This window comes from Gavia stellata, chromosome 16 (genome assembly GCF_030936135.1).
Source record: "Gavia stellata isolate bGavSte3 chromosome 16, bGavSte3.hap2, whole genome shotgun sequence".
NCBI classification, from domain to species: Eukaryota; Metazoa; Chordata; class Aves; order Gaviiformes; family Gaviidae; genus Gavia; species Gavia stellata.
Genome location: NC_082609.1, coordinates 6,991,668 through 7,018,067, shown reverse-complemented (window position 1 = coordinate 7,018,067; position 26,400 = coordinate 6,991,668). Strand labels below are relative to the sequence as shown.

Below are 26,400 nucleotides of genomic sequence, written 5' to 3'. Positions count from 1 at the left end.
GCAGTGCCTATGAACCTGGATGGAAGCTGGTCTCTGCCCTCCTACCTGCAACATCCTCCAGAGACAGCTCAGGCCCAGCGCCTGCCCTGCCTCCCTGGCCTGGGTTTGGTCACCTCCCTTCCCTTGAAAGCAGCAGAAGCAAAATGGCAGCAGTTTTTTATTTTTTATTCCATAAAAAAACCCCACAAAAAATTACACTGCCTTAGCCAAGAACAGCTGCTGGACACAGCTGTTCAGTGCAACTCCAGGGACACGATAATCACTGCCGTCAGTGTTAGAATAGAAAGTAAACCCAAGAGCTCTCTTCCATAGTAGCAAAAGGACTGACACCACAAATCACAGAAGGGGGAAGAAAAAAACCAAAAAGGTAAAAGTTTCTCTTAAAAATATAGCTCTGTGGTGAGAAAGAGAAAGAGATGACTGGGTGTCAACTAGGAAAGCAGTTTATGCAAGCTGGCTCTTCTCTGGTCAAACTGCCTCCTTCAGTTCAGTTCTTGTGCAATAGGCAAGCCATCAGGAAGGGCAATAAACACATCTCTGGGCCCCAGTGGGGCAGGAGGAGGCAGAAAGTTACACTGCTCTGCTCTAAAAGTCACAGTTAAAAGAAGTTATAAATTATTATTTAAAAAAAAAGTTGGAATTGTCCTGATGAGCTTCCTTTTCCTCTCTTCTGTTTCATCTTCACCCATAAATCCTTTATCACAGGAATGCGGTACCTTTAGGGAGAGGAGTTAAAAGAGTTAGGGATGGGGAGGAGGAGAACAGCCTTACAGCTGAGCAGAGCAGGGGCAGAGTCATCTGGTCCACTTCCAGGTGGCTACAACATCACCATCTAATCCACATTACTTTTCCAAGCTCCCTGTGGTCAGCAGGGACAGACAGACACTGCCAGAGGCCACTTATCTCTGCTGATGACAAAGGACAGCAACGTCCAGGCTGGACATCCAGTTCTCAGCAGCTAAAGAGTTGAGGTCAAACACATCCAGAGAAGCCAGCACACTGCTGCATGACTTTCCTTACACCGCTCCACTCCCTGGCCCTCTACTCTAAGGGCAGGCTGATTCAGTGGGCATTTAGAGGGCACACCATCTTCCCAAGACTGGCCCAGGAGTACCGAATTTGGCCAAGGTTACCGCCGTTCAGAGGTACCAACTGATAGTCCCCACAGGCCGTGTACCTTCTCACAATCCTTCAGGCTCAGCTGTTTTCTTCTTCTAAAAAGAAAAGGGTGAAAAATCAATCAGTATCATCTGCACCACAGACATGAAGGACCTAGCAGAGCCACAAGCCACAGAGGCTTCTCGGCTACCATCTCTACAGGGACATATCCATTACAAGGAACATCCTATGTTCCCTCTGCCCTGCTTCCTAGCCCTTGGGATGGGATGCAGTAGCCTGACAAACCCTCAGGGAGCTCCAGTTTCTGCTGAAAACAACTAGATGAACAGGCAGCTGAAGAAAAGCACATACTCCTTGGGCAGGTTCTCTGCCACCAAAAGGGCCCCTGGGTTTGATCCTTCCAGGGAAAGGGATCTCTCCTGGGGGAGTGATACAGGAACAAGCCCTTCTTCAAGCCACCCCAATTCCAAACAACCAAAGGTCAGGGTGTCTCAAGACTAGCCACAGTTAACTGCAGCCTCCTCTGTACTGCCAGCAAGGCCAGCACACAGCTCTCTTCCTCTCCAGCCTGGCATACTGCAGACACAAGCGTCATAACCGCAGTTCAGAACAGCTCTCCTCATGGTACACCATCCCAGGGTCTTGTACATACCTTCTTCTTCTTCTTGTGAACCTCCGCAGAGCCATCTGCTATAGGGTCCCCTTCCGAAGACACCTTTTTGCTCTTCTTCTTTTCTTTTCCAGTCTTTTTTTCTGGGAGAGGGAAAGAAAAGTCAACTAAGAGAGGGACTCTACTATTGGTAGCCTCTGAGATGGAACATAGAGCGGTAGGAGCATCTCCAGTAAGTTTTTGATCATATCCGAACCTGAGCAAGCTTTCCAGAGCAGTAAGTGGGTGAGAGCAGAGCCCTGCTACAAGGCAGCTGTGCCCAGCGCCGTTTCTCCAGTACCTCTGAGCCACAGCGGTTTGATCCCACCATGCATGCACATGTGTGGGGCAGAATTACATAGGAACCCCTTCTTTCCACCTCATGCCGCCCACCCACTCCAAGGAACCGCTTCAGCACTGGAGTAGCTGGGCATATGCCAGAAATCAGAGCAAGGGGAGCTACTAACATAGGACAGACACAAGGTTCAGCTCAGCACAACTGCTCCAAGAGGCTCCAGCTCACCCCTGTGTACAGCCCACACAAGGGCTGACGGACAAGTCTGTCTCCTCCAAAATGAAGGGCTGCATCTCTGCGGAACAGAAACCCCAGCAGATCTGGCCCACCCATTCCATCTCCCTTTTTTTCAAAAAAAAAAAAAAAAAAAAGCCTGCAAGATTCAGCACAGAACCAGCTCTGATTTGCAAATGCTGTCTGCCCTGCAAAGAAAAAAAAAATTGCCTTTGCATTAAGGCAGCAAACAGAGCATTGCAGACAAGAGGGGCAGGAAACTCTCTTAATTGGGAGCAACAAGCAGGAGGCTGGTACCATCCTCCTCTTTCTCCAGGGGTTTGAAAGCAGCAGTAATAGCCCCGAGTCAAATCTCTTGAATGAGCTGCTCACCATGTTGCAGCACAGACACTGATCAGGCAGGGTCAGGAAGGGGCACTGTCGCCCCATGGGGAACAGCAGCGGCTGACATGGCAGATGACAGCGCAGATTTCAAGGCTGATCTCTTTTGAAGAGGCTGACAGCAAGGGGCCATGTTCGAAGCTCTGACTAACAAAGCCCTGCACATGTGAACGCTGGGCTTCCTCTGCCATGCCCACAGCACATCAGGGACCTTCTGCCTGCCATCCCCAGCCACATTTCACCTTCGCTCTTTGCCAGCGCACACTGCATTTGCCAGCTGGGTTAGCAGAGCTGTTCTGCACTGCAGACAGAGAGCAGGGCACCACGCAGAGCACAGCAGGCAGAACACAGGCCTCATGGCTTACAAAAAGCGAGAACTCTCCAAAGCCCAGTGCAGGAGGGCAGGCCACGCAAGGGTGGCAAAGAGGCCTCAAGAGGTCAAGGCAGACTCACCTCAACCCTCTGCCAGCCCTCAGCTAGACAGCTGCTTCCAGCCAGGATAAAGGCCAGGAAAGGAGAAAGCCCTGGGGGGACAGGTCATGCCACAGAAGATGCACGGGGACATGAGCTTGCTCTGCAAGCAGCAAGGATCGACGCGAGTATTAACACAGTTCCCAGTCCTGCCGGACGCAGGACAGAGGGGTAGGAGAGCCCAGTTTGCTGTCTGCAACACGACCCGGTGTTGAGACTGCAGAAAAAGCACTGAAGTGGGGTGTTAAAAACCTGGCATTGGCTTTGGGTGGGCCAAGAGGGAAGTAGCCAAGCAGGAAGCTAACAGGAAAGTGGGTGCCACTTACAAGGCCCCGTACCAGAGGCTGAACCAGAGTGCATCAGCTACCAAGAACCTATTGCAAATGCAGCCCCAAGTGAGGGATGCTTACTTTTAGTTGATTTTTTCTTTTCCTTGCTGCCTGGCAACTTCTCCAGCTCACCAGCTGCTTTCTTCTTTTTCTTTTTGGGTACTCCTTCGTCAGCTTGCCCTTTCCGCTTCTTCTCCTTGGGCTGCCCAACAGCCCCATCCTCTCCTGGCAGTTTCCGCTTATGAGACATTTTCTGCTTCTTATTCTCTTTGTCTTTGCTCTTAGATGTTTTCACAGCCTTGTCTGCTGTGGAGGACAATTTCTTCTTTTCCTTCTTTTCTTTTTTCTCCTTTTTCTTCTTCTTCTTCTCTTCCAACCCTTCCAGTGTTTGCACTGCAGGAACTTTGGCAGCAGTGGTGACCTCGGTTTCGCTCCCCGAGCTTGACTCCTCTGATTGTGGGATAGAGAACGGTGCATGTGATGCTGGGGTTATTTGCGCCCCTTTTGCCCCAACATCATTCTCTTTCATGGTCAAGGCTTTCTTGACTGGCAAAGGTTTGAGGCTAGCATGACCTGGCTCCATTTTTCCTGCCACCTTCTCTTTGCTGGAGGCTCCTGTGACTTCCTGCCCTGGAGGGGGGTTGCTTTCTGTAGAAACAGTGACAAGAGAGAGAAGACAACTCAGGGAGCACTCATTACATAGACCACAGAGTTACTGGAGGATGGAAATAAGCAATTGAAGAGGAGCCTCCAGTTCTCCTCCAGAAAGCAAAACCTGCTGGCCATCCCAACTAGAGAGAGCCAGAGAAAGATGCCTCAGCCTGAGATTAAGTATCTGGTAACAGAAGTGGATGACAACAGCCACAACAGCTTTGGCCACATCTATGGAGAATAGGGACTAGACTAGAGGAAACTGTAGCCCAAGACGCACAAGCATAGATAGAGCAGTCCTTCCCCAGGACACCACCCCCAGTAAGCCATGGTCTTACCAAGGTGGAGGGGGTATCCACACCACATTTAACCATCACCAATGGCCTATCCCCCAGCACCTGGGCCTTCCTGAACCTGTATATAGTTCTGACCTCCTCAACAGCCCTTTGCACAACTTAATGATGTGCCCAAGAGGCCAACAGACCCATTTAAGCCTCTAGAGCAGGACAGAGCTCACAGCCAGACCAGAGCTCATCTGAAGGTGCCAGGGTCACACCAGAGCAGAAGCAGCTTCCAGCGCCAAGTTTTACAATTTGCCAACAAACCAGGGCGATAGGAAAACGGCAGGAGATTTTGTTTCCCCATAGGTCTTCCCACTTGCTTCCCCTGCTCTGCCCTCCAGACACATTACAGAGCCCAGAAAGACCAAGGGCAGGCTTGAATACCAGCACTATATAGCAGATGTTCTTCAGCCAGTGTTTAAATATTCCCTAGGAGCCATCACTACTGCAGCACACCAATGCAGTGCACACAGGTTTTAGGGAGAGCCCTACGTACTCCCATTAATTGCATTAATTATTCCAATTGAAGCAGAACTTGGAAGATGCAAAGGCACAGAGCCTGACAAGCCAACCAGCGCAGGAGGAGTGTTCAAGAGGGCCGTGTCGTGGCCAGGGGAAGCCAGCAGACGGCAGCAGCACTCCACACTAGTGGGCTCTGCAGTGGAGATACACTGGGAACAGAGCTCTGTCCCAGTGTCACCCTCCCATGCCACCACAGCTTTGCTCCTGGGCTAGATTCCTGAACTTGCCAAAGGAGACTCACCTGCATTGTGGTTTGCAGCCACCTGGTCGACATCCGTGTCAGAGTCACTGCTGTCACTGCTGGAGCCGTCAGCTGGGGCTGCTTTCACAGAGGCCTTGGCAAGGGAGTTACCAGCAGTCACAGCTGCTTTCCCTTGCCCCACTTTGCCTACAGGCTGGGGGGGAACAGTCTTTGGTGCCTGGGGTGCTGCTGGGGTCTTGGAGAGGCCCAGATAGCCTGTGAGGAGGGACTGAAACAGCACAGACACACTGAGGAGTCACAGCAAGGCAGCCTCCCACACACCAGACACGCAGATCTGCCTCTGCTGCTATTGCCCTCATACTCCAAGTGAAGGGCCCACCTTTGGCCACCCGCAGAGTGATCCTGCGCCGATCAGCCAGCCCTGTAGAGAGGCCAGGGCTGCCAGGAGAGGGGGCCAGCACTGACAGATGCTGGCTGAGCTTACAGCAGCAAGAGCTGATGGTGAGAGGGTCTCCTCTTTGTTCTCGCTCAGTAAAGTGGGCTTCGGGGAGGCTCCTGGCCATTAGCATGCACCCACGCACAGCTAATGCACTGCAGATGTGCTGCACGCCCTGCACATTACTTACAAAGGGAATTTAATGGCTTGCACACAGGTTAAGTTACAAATAAAAGTGGGTGAAAAAATCCTGCTGCTATTGGCACTGTGCACCAGTTCTCCTGGTTTAACCCTTGCAAGGCACCACCTCCCATCCCTTCCCCTGGGGAAGGCACCATGAGCCCTGGACTCAAGGCCTGGCTGCCTGGGGAAGCACTCCACGTTCAAAAGCCTCTCTCTGCCCCCACCAAAAGGCCCTGCTCACAGCAGTGCACTGGGGAGCCCCCACTTCTGTGCTGGCAAACCCATGCAGCACCTCGTTTGCTATGACTGAGAATTCAGCTCCCTCTCTGTCCTACTTAGGAGCCAGTTGCAAGACCCGAGAGGATCCCAGCCTGCTCAGGTACCATACCTGTGATGCTGCCTCCTCCTCCTCACTGGACTCCGAGGAGGAGCTGCGGGCTGGCTGGGTCCCTCCTGGTTGCTGCAGCGAGCCTGCTGGAGGAGCAGAGTTCATCCCATTAAACCCACCACTGCTACCTGGGGCTGAGCTCACCTACCCAGCACAGTTACTGCCATGAAAAGGCCTTCTGCCTCCAAAGAAAGGGGAGTGCTCTGCCAAGCTGGAGAGGAAGAACCCCTCTCTAACCACTATGAAGGTGACATGGGGTAACAAAACGCTGTTCCCACCCTGGCCTGGCCAGCAGCACCGACAGCATCTTCTTGGGAGAACTAACCGGGTTTGGGGGGCTGCTTGGGCATCTCCTCCTCATCACTGTCTGAGGAACTGCTGCTGTCCGAGGTGTCCTCTGCCTGGGTGGGTGGCACGGCCTGGCTCAGCTGGGCATCCTGCACTGGCTGCAGACCTGGCTTCCTCGACTTGACAGTGGGACTTCCCAGGAGTGAAGCAGCCTGCGGGGCAGCAGTGTTGGCTGGAGGAGTTTTTCCCACAGGAACCGTTTGCTTTAAGCAAGGAGGAGTGGGGGCCTAGGGAGAGGAAGATAAAATGCATCTGGAATGAGGAATAATTGCTCATCCCCATGAACTATAAGAAGCAGCCAGAGCAGATGGGCTTGCACCGCCATGGCCCCTCTTCAGCCATACTGCTCCAGTTCTTGTCAAGGTTAGCCCAAGAACCAAGTGCAGAGACCCCCATCTGCCCCTGGCCCATAGATGAAGCAGGAAGCTATGGCCAAGCAGACAACTCCTGACTCTACAGGGCACTGCTATCACGAAAGAAGAAACCTGCCAGCCAGCTGGGAGGCAGGAACAGCAAAGGTACCAGGGCTACCCTCTGCTCATCACCTCACCTTACGGTGTGATAACAATGGTTAAAATAGAGCAGCCCCCCTCTCCCCCGCTCCACGAACACGCTCCCTCAGCTGGGGACACAGCACCAGCCTCAGACTCCAGCACACCCATCTGCCCACTCTCCCCAGGGAAGCTCCCCACTTTAGTCTCCTCCGTCATTACCTCTCCTGCCAGCACGTCGTGCTCCGAGGAATCACTACTCGAGCTCTCAGACACTCTGCTAACTGGAGGGACAGCAGGCGCTTTTATCCCCTTCCCCGAAGGCAGCGTGGCATTAGCCTTGACAGCCACTGTGCTCGAAACCTTGGTTTCTTTGACGTTCTGCTGGGACAGACTCTAAAATAGATGAGAAGGAAAATCAGGACAGAGCACAACTCAGAGGGAAAAGGGACAGACGCACACACCAATCCACCACTAACTCCTGAGCCCTTCCATCATTTTCAGCACAGCACCAAGGCTCATGTTTTTGTTTTTCCCCTTTATAGGCCAGCTATGTCTCCTATGAGCCTCTGAGCAGGGCCTCTGGCAGGGCCAGGAGCAGAGAATTGAGGGCCATTACCACCAGAGTGCCTAAAGCATTAGCTCAGTGCCCCAAAGGCACCCATCCTGAGGGCAACCAGGCAAAACGTGATGCACTTGCAGGCTGCGAGATCCCTATCCACTGCAGCACCAGCAAGAGTGAAGCTGCAAACCCTATTTTGCAGAGCAGGCACTTGGACGCCAGGATGTCTCCTACATTCTAAAAATCACACATCAAGAGTTAATTGGCAACAGAGATAAAACAAAGACCAACCACAGGGCAAATCTGCCTTCAGGTCCACAAGCAAGCCACAGATTAGAGAGCAAATTAACAAGAAGCAATTTTGTTGCCTCACATTTGAAACTTCCCATCAAACTAAACGTAAGAGGGGTTAAAAATAGAAGAGCCAGGGGCATAGGAATCAGACACTGACATCAGGTCCAAGACACAAATGCCAGCAGAGGAGGGAGCAGGAGCAAGGAAGGAGTGCTCAGTCTCCTGGTTTGTGTTACAAATGAGGCTACGTGAGCAGCCCTCCCTCTCCAGATCTCTGACAAGCTGGGCCTTTGTGGGCTGACATTTCCCTCACAAAACATCTGGCCTTCAGAAAGGAAGGCAACACTCCACCATGCAGAGAGCCGCCAATCCGACGTGAGCTCTCAGCCGTCTTGCACAAAGCTCAAGTTACAGCAACTGCGTTATTTTATACAGTCTTGGTACTATAAACACACTTGAATCAAGGACTGCTCAGGCTGGCTGCCTGCCCACCAGCTGGGGGGAGACAGCCGTTCCACTGGCCATAGCATCAGGCCAACACGGGGAAGGGTTTCCTTGAGTGCACATAATCCTCCTCTCCCAGCAAGGGCACTAGCCAGACAGGGGACTCATATGTGGGACAAGAAGCTCATCTGGCCACTAAGCCCTGGGCTCAGAGTACCAGCCAAGCTACCACCACGTAGAACGGGCAGCCATGTTCCTCAGTCAAGGCTTCTTCATGTGGTTTCTTTCTCAGGCTCAAACTGCAGCAGCGGTGCAGAGACATCCAAGCCAGCTTCACACCGAGGCAATTCAGGCCCTAGGGAGCTCAGCCGCAGCCCTGTGGGACTGGCATGGAGACATGACACAAAGAGACTCAGGTGAGAGAGCTGGGATCAGCTCCAAGACACTCAGCAGTGTCTCTGCACAGATATGGGGGTCACCTCCCTTCTCCAAGGCAGGGGTCTGGCTCCTCCAGCTGAAAGGCAGCAGGACCTTTGTGCTACCCTTCAGGGCAGATCCTTCTAGCTTCCTGAGGCTTGTGGAGGGGGAGACCACAGAGATCCAGCCACATGCCACACCCAGGGGTTTGGAAGGGAATAGGGAGCGGGTTGCCCTAGAGCTACCCAGCTCATGGAAAGACTCTGCCTGCAAGGATTTGGCTGCTTTTCCAGTCTAACCCCCTAGAGTAGGGCAAAGGGGACAGAGTCCCAAAGGAGGGCTTGTGTGTCTACTCATGTTCCTGCCAAAACATTCACACACACCACTGCTCTCACACACTGCAAGCTTGCTGTTGCCAAGACGTGCATCCAGAGCCGGGGTCAGCGAGACCAAGAGACACCACCAAGAAAACCTGACCCAGGCAATGGGAGGGCTCCTCTCTGCACTGCTCATCACCGACCCAACTACCACCTCGCAAGTCCCGAGATCTCCTGAGCGTGCAGGACTAACAGGGTCCACACCCAGCAGGTCAGCAGCTCCTTACCTGAGAAGAGGGGACTATTTCCTCCTCTGAATCTGACTCCTCACTGGAATCATCGCTGCTGTCCACAGGTGGCGGGGCTGGTGCTGGAGCAGGTGCCTTCTTCACGTTCGTCAGCTGGGGCACAGCATTGGTTTTCACTACAGGAAAAGCATAAGAGATTGTCACCATAAGAAAGAGGTGCTCTCTGTGGGTCTCTGGAACAGGAGCTATCACAACATGCCATTCCATGTGCAGGGAACAGAAGGAAACCCATGAGGATGCAGGTGAGAGATCCTGGCCACTACCAGGAGACTTACCAGCTTGCAGAGGCTGCGTCTGTGCTGCAGGGGACTCCTCTTCACTGTCAGACGAGTCACTGCTCTCACTTTCTGAGGCCTGGCTTTTCAAGGTGCTTCCCACTGCTTTTTCAGGCAACCCAGCTTTAGCAGCCTGGCTCAGGTTGGGAACAGGCCCAGGCTGTTCTGTTAACCTCTTAACAAAAAAGAAACACAGGCCCAGAAATGTGGTATTAGTACAGGTGTTGTTTAGGAGTTTAAGTGCAGTTTCAGCTCAAATTGGGTTTTGTTTTACCCTAACACAGCTGTTACTAACACTCATTCTATCCTTGGCATGTCAAGATTGAAGGGGCTTCAGTTACTGCCTGAACTGAGCTGCTGAAGAGACATACCACTGCATTTAGCAATACGCTTTTGACAGTAAGCCTGAGTGTGTTTTACTGCACAAGCACGCAGGGCTAACAGCGCTCATAAGCTCACAACAGCAATTCCTTATTGAGGCTGAGACACTGTCTGGACAGGAGCCTGAAGGCAGGAGAAGCACTGCAACCCCGAGACCCCCCCTTCCAAGGAAGCCTCTCATTTAAGCACGACCTCCCCCCAGCTTGGGGAATCAGTAGGAGCTGGGAAGCCTTGTGCCAAAACATTGCAAGATTCAGAGACAGTATCAGAGCAGCTACATCCTTGAGCTCTCCAGCAGCTCTGTGTAGACACAGGGCTGACACAGACATTTAGCAACACAGAGGGCAGGCAGAGGCAGACCAGGACCCAAGATATGATTGAGCACCTTGGAAATTATCTGTCAACAGGTCTGAGAATTTAGAAGTCTCCAGACAACAAAAAAACCACCCTGCAACTCCCTTGGGCTGTGCCTTTCTACAGCACCCATCAACACTCTGATGTCCCAGGACAGGCCATGAGCCACTGTCTCAAATGGCTGGCATGGCAGCACTAGGAAGCCACAGTTATCACAGCACTAGATACACAACTGCCAGGTGAGATGATCTCTTCCCTGCTCCTCTCCCGGCTTGGGCCAAGGGCTGCAGACACCCCTCCTGCATGCTGCTGAAGGCTAGCAGTGGCAGAGGGAGAGGGAGCGCTTGCCAAGAGATCTGGTAACTTCACCACCCGCAGATATTCTCCAGGCTCGCAGTGCTCTGCGCCCACTCAGTTTACTCCACTCATCGCTCATCTCCGGGCTGCTCTGCCAGAGTACATCACACTTGCCAGGGCAGGCAGACCCCATCCAACCAGCACATGACGGCAGCCTGCTTCAGCACTCTGTCTCCAGGCCTCCTGCAAGAAGGTGAGAGAGACTCCCGCCCACCTGCACAGCCCCTGCCACCCCCCTCTCCCAACCCTGCCATGCTGCTAATGCAGCGATACCCTCTCAGTCTACAGCAGAGGACCAGGAGGACTTCAGCAGCACTGGCCCAGCCGGGGGCTGCTCCTGGCCAGCAGCCAAGAGCACCAGCCTAGCAGACTCCCGAGAGGACAGATCTTACCGTGCTTCCTGGCACAACCCCACCGAGGGCTGCCACTGGGGCAGTGTTTATCATCTCCAAGCCAAACACTAAACAGACAACAGCATCTGCATGTTTATCCCATTACAGAACAGCCCTCTGAACAAGCCAAGCACATTTTGACTCTGCTTAGAGAAACAGAAACCTCCACAAGCGCTTGGGGAGGGAGGGAATTACAAACCTCACTTGTCTGTTTTGTTTTGATACTAGTGAGTCACCATCTCCAGGAGAGAGGCCAGATTTGCGATGCTGAAGAGAGAGAACTACTTGAAGCAGACACAAGAATTCACACTCTCTACTTGAACGTGCTAGCTCCTCTCCCTCTTGTCCCAAGCACTGCTGTGCAAGGGAAGAGTCTACCGAGATTGGACCCCACTCGCTCACTTTAAGACCTTCATAGCAATGGGACTGGCTTCTCCCCTTACTTGGATGCACAGCACAAGGGCTGCTTCGTTTCCTAACTTAACAAAAGATTAGGAAAGAGCTGCCGTACAGAGGCATCCTGACACAGGAAGAACATAACAGCATCCACAGAGAAACCACCATAAGCTTTACACAGCCTCAGGACTCCTCAGATCTTCCTGGGAGGAGGCCAAGGTCCCTTCATCCACTTCATCTCTGTCACTGCCAGACGGCTGACAGCCGCCACGTCCTATGGCATGGCTCCAGGTGGGATCAGGCCAGCAGTGTGGCTGAGTTACACCCAGGGAGCAGGGTAACACAGGCAAAGGGCTTCTGACAACTTAAGAGTCACAGGTACTGAAGTAACTTAGAGAGGAGGAAAATAATTCAAGAGGAAATAATTTTTCCTGCTCCCTCTCCAGCCCCCAAACCAGGAGCTGCCTGTGGCTCAGTACGAGCGTGATGACTCAGCTCCCGCACAACCCATCTGCCACTCCACTGGGTCCATTTGCATCATGCAGCGCTGCATGACAGGAGGGGGAAACAACGCCGAGCCACGTGCGCTGAGCACGTTGTAACAATCACACTCCATTGCTGCCTGCGCACCGTGGAAGCATGGCCAGCGTATCAGGACTGGGACCAGTATCTCGACTGTGTCACAACACAGTGAAGATAGGACTGCCACCTGCAAAGGAGCCACGATATGGTTCAGGGAGCAAGTGAGACCAAAACCCTCCTTCTCTTGGAAGATTTGGCCTCTCTCCACATAGCCTGCGGTCCAAGACAAAAACTTGCAGGCACAATTTCTACCAGTGCAGCCTGCATGGGTTTTTCTGGGGTGCTCAAGGAAGACACAGCTTCCCAACACAGTCATGCATGTGCATCTCATTCCCAGTACTGGTAAGCAGAAACAGAAGCCTATCCATAGAGGGCTTGAGTACCATCTTAGGCCCACAACGTCCGAGAAAGAGGAAGCAGAGCAGAATTAACAGTTCAAAAACAAAGGCGGCTCACAGCACCTGTAAGGTCAATCCAGACTGTCCCCCATCCCTCCCCTCCATCCTTTCCCCCTGCAAAAAATAAGCAAATACCTTGTCAACTTCTTTGACTAAATATTCCTGAGTCTTCAGGGGTAAACACACCAATTAAGCAGTTCAATTTAGGCATGATGTTCATTTTAATTGTGCTAATCCACCCCCACAGGGAAAGATGAAGCAGCTTCCAACGCTCTGTATCTGTTTGGATCTTGCACAGAAGCCAGAGGAAGTTGCAGGATACAGTAAGTCAGTGGTTAGCATATGCCCAAGTAGCAGATGGTGAGGATGAGCTAAGAAGAGTTTGACTAGGAGGACAGGACTGTGGACACAGCTAAGCCTAATGGTTTATCTTCAGGCTTCACTCGTGGTCTCTGCCTGCAGGCTACCAACACAGGAAGAAACAGCCTGTTTGGCAAAAATAGAGCTCCCTCGATGACAAGCTATTCCGTGCTGACTGTGGCTGTTGAGGGGTAATCGCCAGTTTGCAAGAGGGAAGATGCTTAAGTGGTTAAAGAGCTGGCAGCAAGATGACTGCCTGCTGCTGCCAGCTTCAAATCAACACTGGGGGGAAAAACAAACCTACCCCAGCATGTCCTTCACCTACAACCCTGCTAGAATGGACGAGTCTTGATAGTTTTACAGTGAGACCCCATGACACAGCTATCAGAATAGCCGCTCCTGCCACCCAGAGCTGAATCTTCACATGTAATCACGCAGGAAGAGAGCAGCACAGAGCCAACTGTTAGAGATGCGTCCCCCTCCACCCACCTTTGCAGACCAAGGCTATAAAGACAAAAATGCAGAGCCTCTCTGGCTCCTGCCTGTCAACAGCGAAAGGACGTGTTGACAAAGAGCCTCCTTGCAAGGACACGTGAGGCTCTGCCCCCGGCTTCCCTTCCTCCCTAGCAGATAATAGCTGCTATCTCTGAAATGCTGCTTTCAGGGCACTTCCCAAAGATCCTTGCAGCTCAGAGTCAATACAGAAGGTCTCTGTACAATGGGCCTAAGGATGCTCTCAGGAAAGGATTTGCCTCCCTACGATTTCAGCCACCTAAGTCTGAGTCCAGTCTGAGTTCATGGTCCTTCTCTCCAGAGAGGTCTAAACAAACCCTCACAGGAGAGCCAAGACCAAGCTATCTGTGACCCCGCACCGAAGGCCCACTCCAGAGGGACAAGGCATGAGTGGAGTGAAACAGCTGGTACCAAACAGGTTACCTCCCACCCTCTTCTGGTATGGCTAGGTGAGAAGAGTTAGTCTATACTTGTTTCCAAGTAGAAAGAACGATCTTCCTTTCTGAGGGACTGAGATACAACATACTATATGCTACTGGTGTTTCAAGGAGATCAGTCGTAGCATCTAAGGGCTAAACAATTGTCTTGCATAACCCATCCCTTGGCACTGAGCTGAATGGGGTATCACCTACCTTCTGGCTGACAGGCACAGGGAGATCCTCCTCTTCACTGCCTGAGGAGTCAGAGCTCTCCACTGGCTTCGTACTTTCAGCAGGCTTTGTGGGAGTAGCAGTCCTTCCTAGTGTGGTTTTGGCCTGCTTTGGCACTGCTGGTTTTGGTGCTGGCTTCCCTTGGGACAGTGGAAGTGTTTTTGCTGGAGCTGCTTTGCCAGTGAGCGATGTCGCTGGTGTGGGTTTCACTGGGGATGGGATGGCCTGGGAGGATTTTGGAGGTGGCTTTGCCTGGACAAGACAAGAACAGCGTGAAACAAGGCAAATCCCACAGCAGCATAAATCTTTTGCTCAGACTGTAATCAAGGGAAGAGACTTCAGAGCTCCCAAAAAAGGGCAAATGCTGAAGGAAGATTAGCAACTGGCAGGACACAAGGCATTCTTTCATCTAGCTGTGTGGGGACAGTCTCCCAAGATGAGAAAATAAATCATACATTCTTCATCAGCCTGCTGATACTACCAGTCCCCTCCAGTGAGGTACACTGCAGCACTTTGCACTCTCCCCAGCAGGGAAGCTAAGCTGCACTACAGTTTGACAAATTAGACACTATTTATTGCAATTTATAGCTGAGAGGCAAATTCAACCGTGACAATTTGCCTCTTCAGGTGGGAAAAGAATTGCTGGGGTTTTTTTATTGAGAAGTACTGATGGAATTTTTTTTTTTTTTCCAAAGAAAGGCACAATGGCTTGATTAAAGCTCAGAGCAATGACACTGAGGTGCCTTTAAACACCCCATGCTTCTTTCCTCCCACCCCCAACATGCCTTTGCTATACACTACTTGCATTTACAAAATTTTCTTTTCACTGCAATTCCTAGCCCTGGAGAGGCGTGCAAGGAGAGACAGAGTTTTGGACAGACGCACTTGGGTTACTGATGGAGGTTCCTCATCTTCGCTGTCTGATGAGTCGCTGCTCTCCGATGTGTCATCGGGCTTTGCAGCCCCAGGAACCGTTGTGGATGTGGGTTTGGCCTGGTTTGGTGCCAGTGCCACTTGCCTCACTGCATTCTTCTTGAGGGTCACTGGGGCAGCAGGTGCACTTTTCACAGGTGCTGCATTAACCTGCACTGTTTTCACAGCTGGTTTTGCCTGGGCACAGGGGGAAGAGAAGAATCAGGTAACATCCCAGAAGAAACCAGCTGAGAGCTGTAACCACACAGAATTGGTTTTAAAGAAGGCTACCTTGCTAACTTTGACCAGGATAGGCTTGTTCAGACCCATGGGCTGTGGAGTATCTGAAGCAAGCCACTTTCTCCACAGACTACCTGACTACATCCCTGGAGTTGCACACCAATCACCTCCTACATATCAAAGGATCTCCCTCAACTTCAGACACTAGGAGGAACTGGGATGGAATGGCTGATGCTGGCAGGGGTTAGCATTAGCAGGGCTCTCAGCCACACAGCGTGTTTCTCTGGCCTTGGGTTTGGGGTCCCCACACACCCAGGGAAGGGGTTGTTGTCAGACTACAGCACTGCAGCATTTCCTCACTCCTTTAAGGGAAAGGAAGTGATTTCCTAGAGACAAGGACCCTGAGTTGGAGAGGTTACCTGGACCGCTGGAGTTGCAAGCTCCTCCTCAGAGGATGTCTCATCACTTGATTCCTCACTGCTGCTCTTAGCGGCCCCAGCTGCCTGCTTCAGCTCTGAAACACAAGCAAGGAGATGTCATAGCTGCTGCCTGCTCTGAGCTCCCATAGCATGATGCTAATGCGGCTTTTGAAGTCAGGAAAACAAAACAAGCCGCAGAGAGGGCTAAGGGGATTTGCATGGAAGAGGGCCTAGCTGTGCTGAAAGCATCAGTGGCCTCCTGGGAACAGCTGCTCCAGACATTGGCCTGCAAACACCACTCCCCCGAGCACAGACAGAGATGGGAAATCCTTCCTGGCCACCCTCTCGCCCTACAGAGAGCTGCCCAGCCACACACAGTTCCCCACAGGGGTACCCAGCCTGGCTGGACCTCGTCTGGAAAAGAGCCAATTTTCAGACAGAAAGTACAGAAGGACAATTTTCAGACCTTCTGCAATCTATTCCTCACCCCCCCTCCCCAACACACACACTTCAAAGCAGTAGAAGAGATTTCCCTAAAGACTTCAAAACCCAAAAGCAATCCCTTTGCAGCTGGGGACTAAGAGAAGATGCTGCAGTGCCTTTCCAAAAAGCTGAAAGCATCTACAGCATTAGTACTGCATCTCCTCCAGATATGCTACACTGTCATCTCCAACCTTGTAGTGCTGGGTGCTGCCAGACAGACATCTTAGCACAGAATCTGATGCTTGAAATGGGAGCAAGCCTACTGGATTCATCCCACAGAGCTCCAGAGCTGGCTGCTCTGCAGTACTCTCGCAGCCTCCCCAAGGAACAAGCATCGCTCTGAGCTTTCCAGTGAGGGAGCTGAAAGGAACATGCTGAAGACATGGCTCAGACCCGATTCACAGCAAAGCTGGAGCGCACATGCATTTACAGCACCCCACAGGCTCCTTACCCACTTTGGGGACTGGGGCCTTCGCAGTCGGTGTCTCCTTTTCCTCCTCACTCTCTGATGAGGAGCTGCTGCTGCTGGAGCTTTCTGGTGCTTTGGTCGTTACTGGTGCTTTGCTTTGACCTACTTTGGCCGTGGCTGTTGCGGCATGTCCGGGCTTCCCAGGACTGGGCAGCTTCTGCCCTGCCTTGGCTAGAGCTGCAGATGCAGCTGGCGCATTGGGCTGCTGCTTATTTGAGACCACAGTTCTGTTCGCAGCAGAGGGCACCGCTGCTTTGCCTGCTGGGGTAGTGGGTTTGTTAGGAGAATGCAGGGAGTTGGCAGCTTTGCCACTCACCACAGCTGGTTTCACCTACAGGAAACAAAAGAAATTAGAAGCCTATAGAGAGATGAGGGGCTAAATTGGACACAACAAGCCTTAAACAGCAATCTGGCAGCTGGGCAAGCCATAGAGCTCTTTAGGGAAGCACTTGGGGGACAGATATCTAAGAGACAGCTTACACCAGCATAGGAGGGTCATTTAAATATAAATTCCACCCCAGCCCACAATTCTAAACATGCCGATGAGTGTGGAACAGTCCTGGCCTCAGAGTACTATCAGCCTTCAAAGCCAAGAGAAGAATTGCCTTACCGTAATTGCACCTTTTCCAGCTGGTGTCTCCTCTTCTGATGAGGAGTCATCATCTTCACTGCTTTCTACATTCACTCCTGAGTTTGTGGCCAGGGAAAGGCTGGCTGCTGCACAGGAGAGCACCACAGAGAAATTGTGAGAACGTTGTCTCTCACATCAAGATGGCCTCTGGTTTGCAGGAAGGCCCCAGCAGACAGGGCAGGGTCCTATCTCCACACCTGCCCCAACACCACCACCGCTGTCCTTGCAACAGGCAAGTGCTTTGCTCCTCCACCCCATCCTTCTCCCCACCACCAAGACAAGGAACCTGCCAAGATCTGCATGTTTCCAAGGGCTGGTCTACAGCAGATGAGACTGAGCCAAAACGTATCAGACACGTGGGGTTTTGTCAGACTACGCAAGCCAACGCCTCCCACACCAGCTGCACCAGGGATCTATCCCCACCTCAGACAAAGGGCACTGGCTTTCCAGACCAACTAACAAGTCCTTCCTTCATCCATGAAACAGGCCTGCCTTTGCTGGCCCAAAAGACACCTGGGACCAACTAGAAGGTGCTCCACAGTGGGCAGCATTAGGTTGCCAACGCTTCATTCAAGTGACAACACCCATCCCCCCAATGAATCATAACAGGTTTTTTCTAGCTTCAGCAGACATCTGTGCTCCTCAGAAACTCCACATGAGAAGGGGGTGCTAAACTAGTTGTCCTATTTTCCTAAGAGCACAAGAGAATAGCCATCACTTTACAAGCATTTTCTCTAGCCAAGCAAGTTGGGCGGCTCCTACACAACCCTCCAGCCCTACTTTGTCAACTCCAGGGACATGCAAGGCTCCTACCATTTGCAGCTTTCACCTTCTCTTTCTCATCCTCTTCTTTCTCTGAGCTCTCTGAGCTGCTCACGGGATCGGGAACTCTGATCTTTTCTGGGATGGCTGCTTCCTCATCACTCACCTTTCTTCTCCGGGAATTTGAGGGAGTTCTGAGGGAACAGAATTTGTGTCAAAATGAGGTGGGGGGGGAATCTTTAAAAAGAACAAATTAGAATACTTAACAATTCATCCACTCTCAGGTCAGGCTCAAGCCAAGTCATTCCTCTACAGCTTCTAAGGGGGCGGGAGAAATACTTCTCTAACCTGCAAGGGATTTGTCCAGTCCTCCCCAGGCAACTCCTGAGAGCAACATATCCCTGCAATACTCAGAGGAGATACTGAACATAGACATTTTTTGTGTCCTAGGCAGAGTCCTTCTCACTTCAGCAGATAAGTAAAAACGTATTTGGTCAGGCTGGTGCGCACCACACAGCAAAGGCGTCCTACAGAACAAATTCTGTCTCCAGGAGGTAGCAATAGCTAGTCAATAAATGCAGTCCCAGGGTTAGGGCAGTGATCCCCAAACAGGTCTTGGTATTCCACAAGGCCATGAGAAGCAAATTTAAAGGCTGCAAAAGCCATCTGAACTTGGGCTCACAGGCCAAAAGGACAGAAAAGTCAGGTTGCAGAGAGATTTAAGAAAGGAAGTGGCTGGACCTACAGAAGATGTGTTGAAAGAAGGGGAGGAAGAGGCCACAGACAAGCATTAAACACTTAAGCTGTTCAACTGAGTTAAAAAATTAAGCTGAAGAAAGATGTTTCCAGGCTCTGAGCCCTACCTGTACCAGCAGAACAGATGTGGCTGAAGTCACAATTAATTTTCAAGTGAAAACATAGGTAATACATTCGCTTTATTACGAGGACAACATTGGCTGGCTACACATTTGTATGCAATTCACACATGCAGTACTTCTAAGTTGGTAAAAGCCCTGAGACACCCAATTACCAGAGGCGAAAAAATCCTCTCACTTTTGTGCCAGTTTAGCTTTTTTAATTTGTTCATCCAATTTAAAAATAAGGTTAATTTAATGATTTGGCCAGTAAAGATCATGCTTATTATGAGTGTTTCAGTAGTGTAGCTGTAACAGCAAGTTTTTTGCAAGCAGGCACATTTGCTATTACAAATTCCTGTGAACTACTCTAATAATCCCTTTAATAAAATAATAGGGCAAGCCTCACAGGCAGCTAGGACACTCCAATGCCTTCCTGATTCAGTGGCAGCTGATAGCACAACAGAGACTGCTGTGAGAATTTGTCCTGAGTGACCAGGTGCTTAGGGATACTGCGTGCGACAAAACAGTGGTGTCCGCAGGCGCTGGTCCTACAGCAGCCCAGAGCATCGGAAGGCTGCTGGGGCTCCAGCTGCTCCTGGGGCTGAGCTGGTCCAGCTTCCCTCTGCACCCAGGCACCCTTCTGCCCCCCTCCCAGCCTCCTCCGAGACTAAACGCAACCCTGGAGGGAGGCCACTCTTAAGTAACCGGAAATCTCAACTGTTAAGTTCACTTTGAAAGAGCTTCTGAAGGAGAGCACCAAGGACGGCCTCAGTTACAGAATCACAGAATCATTAAGGTTGCAAAAGACCTATAAGATCATCAAGTCCAACCATCAACCCAACACCACCATGCCCTCTAAACTCTGTCCTGAAGTGCCACGTCTACACGTTTTTTGAACACCTCCAGTGATGGTGACTTCACCACCTCCCTGGGCAGCCTGTTCCAGTGTTTCAACACTCTCTCAGTAAAGAAATCTTTCCTAATATCCAGTCTAAACCCCCCCTGGTGCAACTTGAGGCCATTTCCTCTTGTCCTGTCACTAGTCTCTTGGGAGCAGAGACCAACACCCACCTCCCTGCAACCCCCTTTCAGGTAATTGTAGCCAGTGATGAGGTCTCCCCTCAGCCTCCTCTTCTCCAGACTGAACAACCCCAAGAGCCACAGTGCAGTCAGAGGAAAGGCATTTTCAGGCCAAAAGCCTATGAAGCGACAAGACGTTAGAATCACAGCTCACCCACAGGAGAGCACTCCAGCTAGGCAGGGCACTTTCTGGATAAACAAAAACTACTGGTCAATACATCCCTCATTGTGACTCCAAACCACGCATAACTCAGGGGGATGAGGAACAAAAGGCGTATTTGTGGGGTGGGACGACTACAGAAGGGTGACACTAGAGAAAAAGGAATTAAACATGATGTGAGTGCGCTGTTGTCCCCCAAGCTTTAAAAGTAATAGCATCTGAAAGGGTTTGCTGTAGCACCCAGGAAGACTAGCACAGAGAAAGGTCACCATCAACACAAGAGAGCAATAAATTGTTAGAGGGAGGAGCTGCAAGCCTGTTTTTACACTGCTGCATCCTCGCCTAGAGCCAGTCTTTCTCCTGCTCAAGTAAGAAAATCACTGAGACACAAGAGCAACAACCGGGGTAACACCAAGACACGAGGTGTTCTAGCAGAGGCAAGCACCCACTTCCCAAGGCTGCTGACACGGCCACACTGAGAAGCATCTTCACTCCAGCGCTCCTCAACACAGGCACAGAAGATCAGCTCCACAGATTCCCCAATAATTCGGCTCTGCAGCTGCCACCAGCATCAAAACAAAGTGAGCAGTGCACAGGGTGGGTGCTAACATCGTTTCACCCCGCAGATGGGATGGGATGGCTCCACGCTGCAGATCTTCACGTAGGGTACTAAGTGGGAAGGCGTTGGGCTGAACATGTAAGGACTTGAAAGGACAGGCTGAAACCAAGAGACTTCCTCTGAGTCAGAAGACCCATGATCTATGCCAAGGTTTAAGTCCCTATAAGAGCCTTGGCATTTCAGCATCTGCTCAAATTCTCTGTCTTTGGGTCAATATTTCTGCAAAGCACATGGCTTTAAAAAGAAAGTGAAATACAACTGGGGAAAAGAGTTTTGCCAGTAAAGCATGACTGAGCCCCACAATACTCCAGTATTAACCCCAGTCTGCAAGAACAGCATCATCTGCTCAAAACTAGAGTAACAACTTATCTCCAAGCTCAGGAAATTTTAAACCAAAGTAATCTTTAACATCTGAAATGAATCGGTCTGAAACCAGACACTAGGAGGAAAGTCTGCTGCGTAAAGTTATCATCGGAAATACTCTGACAACGGGAAATTCCAGCAAATAAAGATCACACGTGCCATGCAGCCTAGATGTTAACACAGTCTGGAATCTATTTGATAGTCATTTCCTCCTTCAACTCACTTTTCCCAGTGGGTAAAGATGTCCTCGAGAGAGGTCGAGAGGGAAGGGAGCAATTTCTGTGAAAGCAGAGGGAACACAAGTCAGGCATCGGCCCCGTTTCAGGATACGACCACCAGACAGAACTAAAAGCCCGTGGAGGCTCCTCCAGGAAGCCCCAGGACAACGGGAACGTGTCCTCCCCGCACACACGCTGCCAGGAAAGCCCCCCCCCCTCCCCGCCGGCGGCCCGCACCGCTGCACCCAGGGCCGCGTCCTCCCCTCGGCGGCACCGACGGCACTTCACCCGCAGCAACACGTGTTAGCGGAGCAACTGCCCCCCGGGTACGGAACGGCTTTATCCGGCGGGACCCGCTCGGGGCCGGGCCAGCACGTGTGTCCAGCGCGGGCGGGGGTGGAGCTGCGGGCCGGCGTGGAGCCACGGGCCCACAGCAGGCCCGGCACCCCCAGGGCTGGCCCGGTGGGCGGTGAGGGAGCAAGGGGGACCAGGCCCTCCGGCCCCGCCAAGGCCCGTGCTCCGGGGCCGGACCCCCGAGGCCCCGCTGCCTTCCCCCCCCCCCCCCGCCCGGGCCTTGCTGCCCGTTACCTGCCCGGTCTGCGCCTGGAGCTCGCGGGCCGCCCGGGCGTAGCCGCCGCGGAGCAGGTGCTGGTGGATGAGGGCGAGCAGCTCCCGCCCCCCGCGGCCGTCCGCCGCCATGGCGCGGCCCACTCGGCGCAGCCTGGGGGCGCCGCGTGCCGCGCGGTCACGACGTCACATCCGCTTCCGCCACGCAGCCTTCTGGGAAATGTAGTGCCGGGTTGGGGTGGGCCCCTCATGGCGGGGCCCCGCCTGGGCCTGGGATCCGTTCCACGTCGCCCGGCGGGAGATGGGGGCGAAGAGGGAGGCAGCGAGGAGGATAGGCCGCTGACCGAGGAGGGGTGGACAGGACGGTGATTACTTCGGCAACATCCCCTCAGTTTTCCAGCTGTGAAGACGGAGGCCTCACCCCTACCGCGCTCCGGAGCTGAATCCTCAGAGCTGATTTAGAGTTGGGTGGACATTAAGCTGCTCTGAGGAGCTGCTCAGGCATTTTTGGGGCTAAAACAAGCAAACGGCAAGAGGGAAGAAGGAGCTCCTGATGCAGAGCAGCTGTTGGAGAGGGGCCGTGCGGCAGAGGGACTGCCCTGTTACCACCCTCCCCGCCCCCCCGCCCCACGCTGATACTTTCCAGGAAAAATCTGGCTCCCTTCACTTTGGCAGAAGTTTATTTTTGGAAGGTTTAATAATGTCCATGGTGTGCCTGTCGTTCACTCAAAATACAGCCCCTTTATTTGTATTTATAGGCAAGATTAAATATAAAACTGGCTCGGCTCCAGCTGGCTCCTGCACCAAACGTCTTTGACACCAGCATCATCCAAAGCCGTAAAGCCACTGGCCAGGTGGCAGTTTTACAGCTCCTGTAAATGAAAGACAGACCTGGCTAGTCCTTTCTGGGGCTGACCTCCCCCTGCACAAATGGTCATTGATGCTTGGCGTAAATGTGGCCACAGCGCAGGCTGTGCCGGGGTGGCTGGCCCAGGACAGTGTCCCAGTGCGACTGCCGCTGCTCTGAGATGACCTGAGGCGCAAGGTCTGATCAGCCAGTGGCCTGGTTTGGAGACCTGGTTCTCCTAACCCGAGAGGAAGAGCCAGTTAAAAGCATCCTGGGGCAGAGAGCAGTGAAGGGTGTCTCCTGGGTAGGCTGTGGACCACGGCTGAGTGGACAGAGACAGCCTGGGGCAGAGCCTGGGGAAGCTGACTTCATGGGCCTCTGAAAATGAGGTTGAGTGGAGATTCAGCCCCCATGGTCCACAAAGGGCGCTGCCTGCTGCAGGTATATTGATGAACAGATTTGGACCTACTCTGACATGGTCTGGAATGGTTTTGTATTTCCAGGAACTGCTCAGTTTGCTTTGTCAAAAAACCCCAAATCTTAACACCAAACCTACCCTCTTCCACCCTATCTCTTCCCGCTTTGCCAGGAGGCTGGTGATTACAGGAGGTGCTTCCCAGGCCTCAGGCAAAAAGAAGCAGAGGGTCCCTCCTGGGCAATGAAGGCGCACGGCGCCAAACAAATGGCACATGGTTAAAGGAGCCCTGTGTGGTGCAGGGAATTGCAATAGCATGGTTTAGATTGGTCTGAATGCAGGGTGGATGGGACATTTAGCACTGGCAGGAGGAGGGCTGGGAGGGTGGCAGGTGACCAAATCAGCAAGTCATCAAGATTGCCAGCAGAGAGACAATGAGGGAATACATCTGACGACTCTCAGGGGTGGGTCAATACAGGCAGATGCATCAGCTCATTTTACAGGCCGGACAGGGCAGCAAAGTCCTGCAGGGCATGGTGGCAGTGGGTTGGAGGGGTCTGGGTTGGAGGTTGGCCAGCTTTTCCAGAGCTTTCCATTCTCTCCGTGCTTTACAGGGTGCCTGGGGAAACCGGGTGCATTAGTTTCCCCTAGTGTTGGGGTACTGAGAGTCCAACAAGCACCTACTGTGCTGCATTTTAAGGCCTTCTCTCCTCTCCCAAGACTCAGGACTCGCATACTCTAGAAAGCATAAAGGGTTTGGCTTTCACCACTTTCAGTAGAGCTTGGAAGGGAAGAAGATAGATGAGCGTAGATGGGAGGAAACACATTCAGGAGAGACTGCTCTCAAGAAAGGGAAGTAGAGTATGTTAAATCCCTGAGTGCCCGTGGACAAATGACTTGAAAAATTTACTCCATTTTACCCCCCAAGTGTCTCTTTGCAGGTCCGCTACAGTTTGGGGTCATTTGAGTCCAAACCTTCATACCCTCAAACCATCAATACCCTCAGCAAACCACAGCGTGGGGCCTGGGAATAACACAACCCACTTGAATGAAGAAATCTGAAAAAAAATAATATGTATGCTGCACCACAATTACAGGTAGTGAAGGTATTTGAGGTGGTTAGTAAACATGCCAAATAATAAATAGAGCTATTCAGGCAGCAAACAGCTGCATGACTATAAATAGGAAAATCTACCCCATCCCAAAGTCAGCTGAGACCCAACAACATACACTCATTAAGGAGTGATTTTTTTTGTGTGTGCATTTTTTGGAGGGAGGTTGAAAATATTTTGCCCACTCTTTATTTTAGGAAGGTGAAATATCCCTGGTGGATTTCAAAAGCTAACCTCTCGGGTATGCGATCTCCATGCCAAGACACTGAGTCACGAAGAGATTGGAGGAAGCTGTTTCAAATCCAGACAGGGGATAAAACAGCTGTAATTGAGTAGCCAGCTCAGCTCAGTCTGCTAATAACCGCAGAGCCCCGTCCCCGCCCTCAGCTGTACAAGCCGAGAGCTTTGCTCACTGCCACTTTCACATGCTCTTTGGTTATTGCTTGGGGTCAAACTTGTCCACACCTATTCCGTTCTGAATGACTGCTTGTGTCCGGGCCAAAGCCGGGTTCAGGGAGCGTGCTTGCAGGCTGGAGAGTGCTGTCCTTCCTCCGTTGTGCCCATTGGGAGCTGACAGCCTCTAGGCATGTCTGCTGGACCCTTAGGCTGGCAGGGACACTTTGCTGCTCTGCAAGCTTCAATTTAATCTATTTGTCCAGTTTCTGGCATATAGTCTGTTGTAGCAGCGGGGGACACATCTCCCATCATGGTCCAACCTTTTTGCTTGGTGCATGTGGGGTCACTTATGGCTGTGGTGGGTTTGCAGAATGAAGGGACTTTGTGATCCATAGGGATGCCAGGGTGGTACATAGCACCTGTGGGGTATAGGTATGGGATGATCCCAGGCTGTTTGCCGAAGGAAGTTTCTGCCTCCAGCTGCTGGTCTTTACACCATGGTGGTGGCGCAGAGACAGCAGAAGAGGTGCTCTGCCTGTTTCCCAGCTGGTGCAGCTCCTCACCTGACCCATTTCATGGCTGCTGGTACCAGCCAGAATGTGAGTTGCAGGCACATTGCTCCTTCTGTCTCAGCTTCAGAGCAGGCTCCCGCAGCCAAGGGGCGGGATGGGGGCCAGGGACAGGACCCTTGTTACCCCCAGCAGGTTACTCTGATGTGTTTCATGAGTCAGACTGTTGGCTGAAAGTGCAAGTCAGGTTTAGGAGGATAATCCTCATGGCCCAGTTCAGAAGCTGAGCTGAATTTCCCTGCTCTGAGTGCCCTGCCAAGAGGGCTTCGAGCTCTTTCCCTCCTGGAAAGAACCCTGGGGGTGCCACCTGGGCTGAGAGGAGGAGAGAGTATGGAGGAAGTAGGGATGGGTCAGGGTAGGGGGGGTGCAAGAGATAGATGGAGGTGAAAGAAGGAGGATGGTGAAGCATTAAGGGACAGTGAGAGGAGGAGGTGGGAGCACAAGCAGAGAGAGGAGGGGGGGAGTGGTGAAGGGATAAGTAGGGATGTAGGTAGGGGTTCTCATTTCCAAGGGAAGATAAGGCAGGGAAGGGAGGGGGCAATAGAAGATCAAAGGAGAGATGGAGAAGAGGAGGAAACGGCCAAGGCAAAGGCCAAGGAAAAATAAAGCCACAACAGTGGTTAGGTAGGGGGATCTGTTCGCTCGTGCCCCTGGTTTGGCAGTCCTTAGCTCTGGGTGTGTGGAGGGATGGTTGCCAGGTGCTGCTCTGTGGGGCTTTGAGTCACCGCCGATACCAGCATCTCTCACCACACGCCTGGGGAGCGTGTCCTGGGCTGCAGCCAGGCCCTGGGCGGCGCTGGAGGCAAAATTGTCCACAACCAGTTTCATTGCCCTCTGCCCGGCGGGGTGGGCTCAGGCTTTGCAAGGACAGGGAGCTGCTTTGGGAACAGTCTGACTCAGGAATCCCGATTTTTTCTCCCTGCTTTGTTTTGCTGTTCTTTTCCCCCTCCTCCTTTTTCTTTGTCTGCTAATGCACAGCAGATGGGAGGAAATGCCATTTTAAATGCCACAGCATCCTGATGAAACGAGATGGGTTATGGCAATCTCGGATGAATCATGGCATTGTTTTGTGAACAGGGCCCGCTGCGGCTCGGCTTGGCCTCGCTTGGGCAGCTTTCTGCCTACAATTTTGCAAATACACTTAAGGTCGTTTAGGCATCCACGCCAGCTCAGTGGCAGGTGCCCTCCGGGACCTGGGTGTTCAAGTCACATTAATTAATTAATCAGCCGCATTTGTTGAG

General features: G+C 52.2%; 1 protein-coding gene across 1 annotated transcript; it reads right to left on the bottom strand.

Annotated features, from left to right (window-relative positions):
- Nucleotides 1–144: 144 nt before the first annotated feature.
- Nucleotides 145–21,952, bottom strand: TCOF1 (treacle ribosome biogenesis factor 1). The gene is made up of 17 exons (XM_059825277.1): nucleotides 21,842–21,952; nucleotides 21,259–21,314; nucleotides 18,008–18,150; nucleotides 17,174–17,280; nucleotides 16,546–16,894; nucleotides 15,612–15,706; nucleotides 14,926–15,150; nucleotides 14,023–14,292; nucleotides 9,658–9,832; nucleotides 9,362–9,498; nucleotides 6,527–6,776; nucleotides 6,202–6,284; nucleotides 5,234–5,462; nucleotides 3,560–4,126; nucleotides 1,772–1,872; nucleotides 1,178–1,214; nucleotides 145–716 (listed from the first exon to the last, which is right to left on the bottom strand). The coding sequence occupies exons 1-16, from the start codon at nucleotides 21,950–21,952 to the stop codon at nucleotides 1,182–1,184; spliced, it is 2,931 nt and encodes a 976-aa protein (XP_059681260.1). The 3' UTR covers nucleotides 145–716; nucleotides 1,178–1,181.
- Between the last annotated feature and the right edge of the window lie 4,448 nt (nucleotides 21,953–26,400).

Coding starts and splice junctions, on each gene's coding strand:
- TCOF1 (XM_059825277.1), bottom strand. CDS start 21,952: ATGGCGGCGGACGGCCGCGGGGGGCGGGAGCTGCTCGCCCTCATCCAC. Junction 6,777..9,361: donor AAATAGTCCCCTCTTCTCAG/GTAAGGAGCTGC, acceptor TCCTCTCCCTAG/GCCCCCACTCCTCCTTGCTT. Junction 5,463..6,201: donor AGGAGGAGGCAGCATCACAG/GTATGGTACCTG, acceptor GTGCTGTTTCAG/TCCCTCCTCACAGGCTATCT.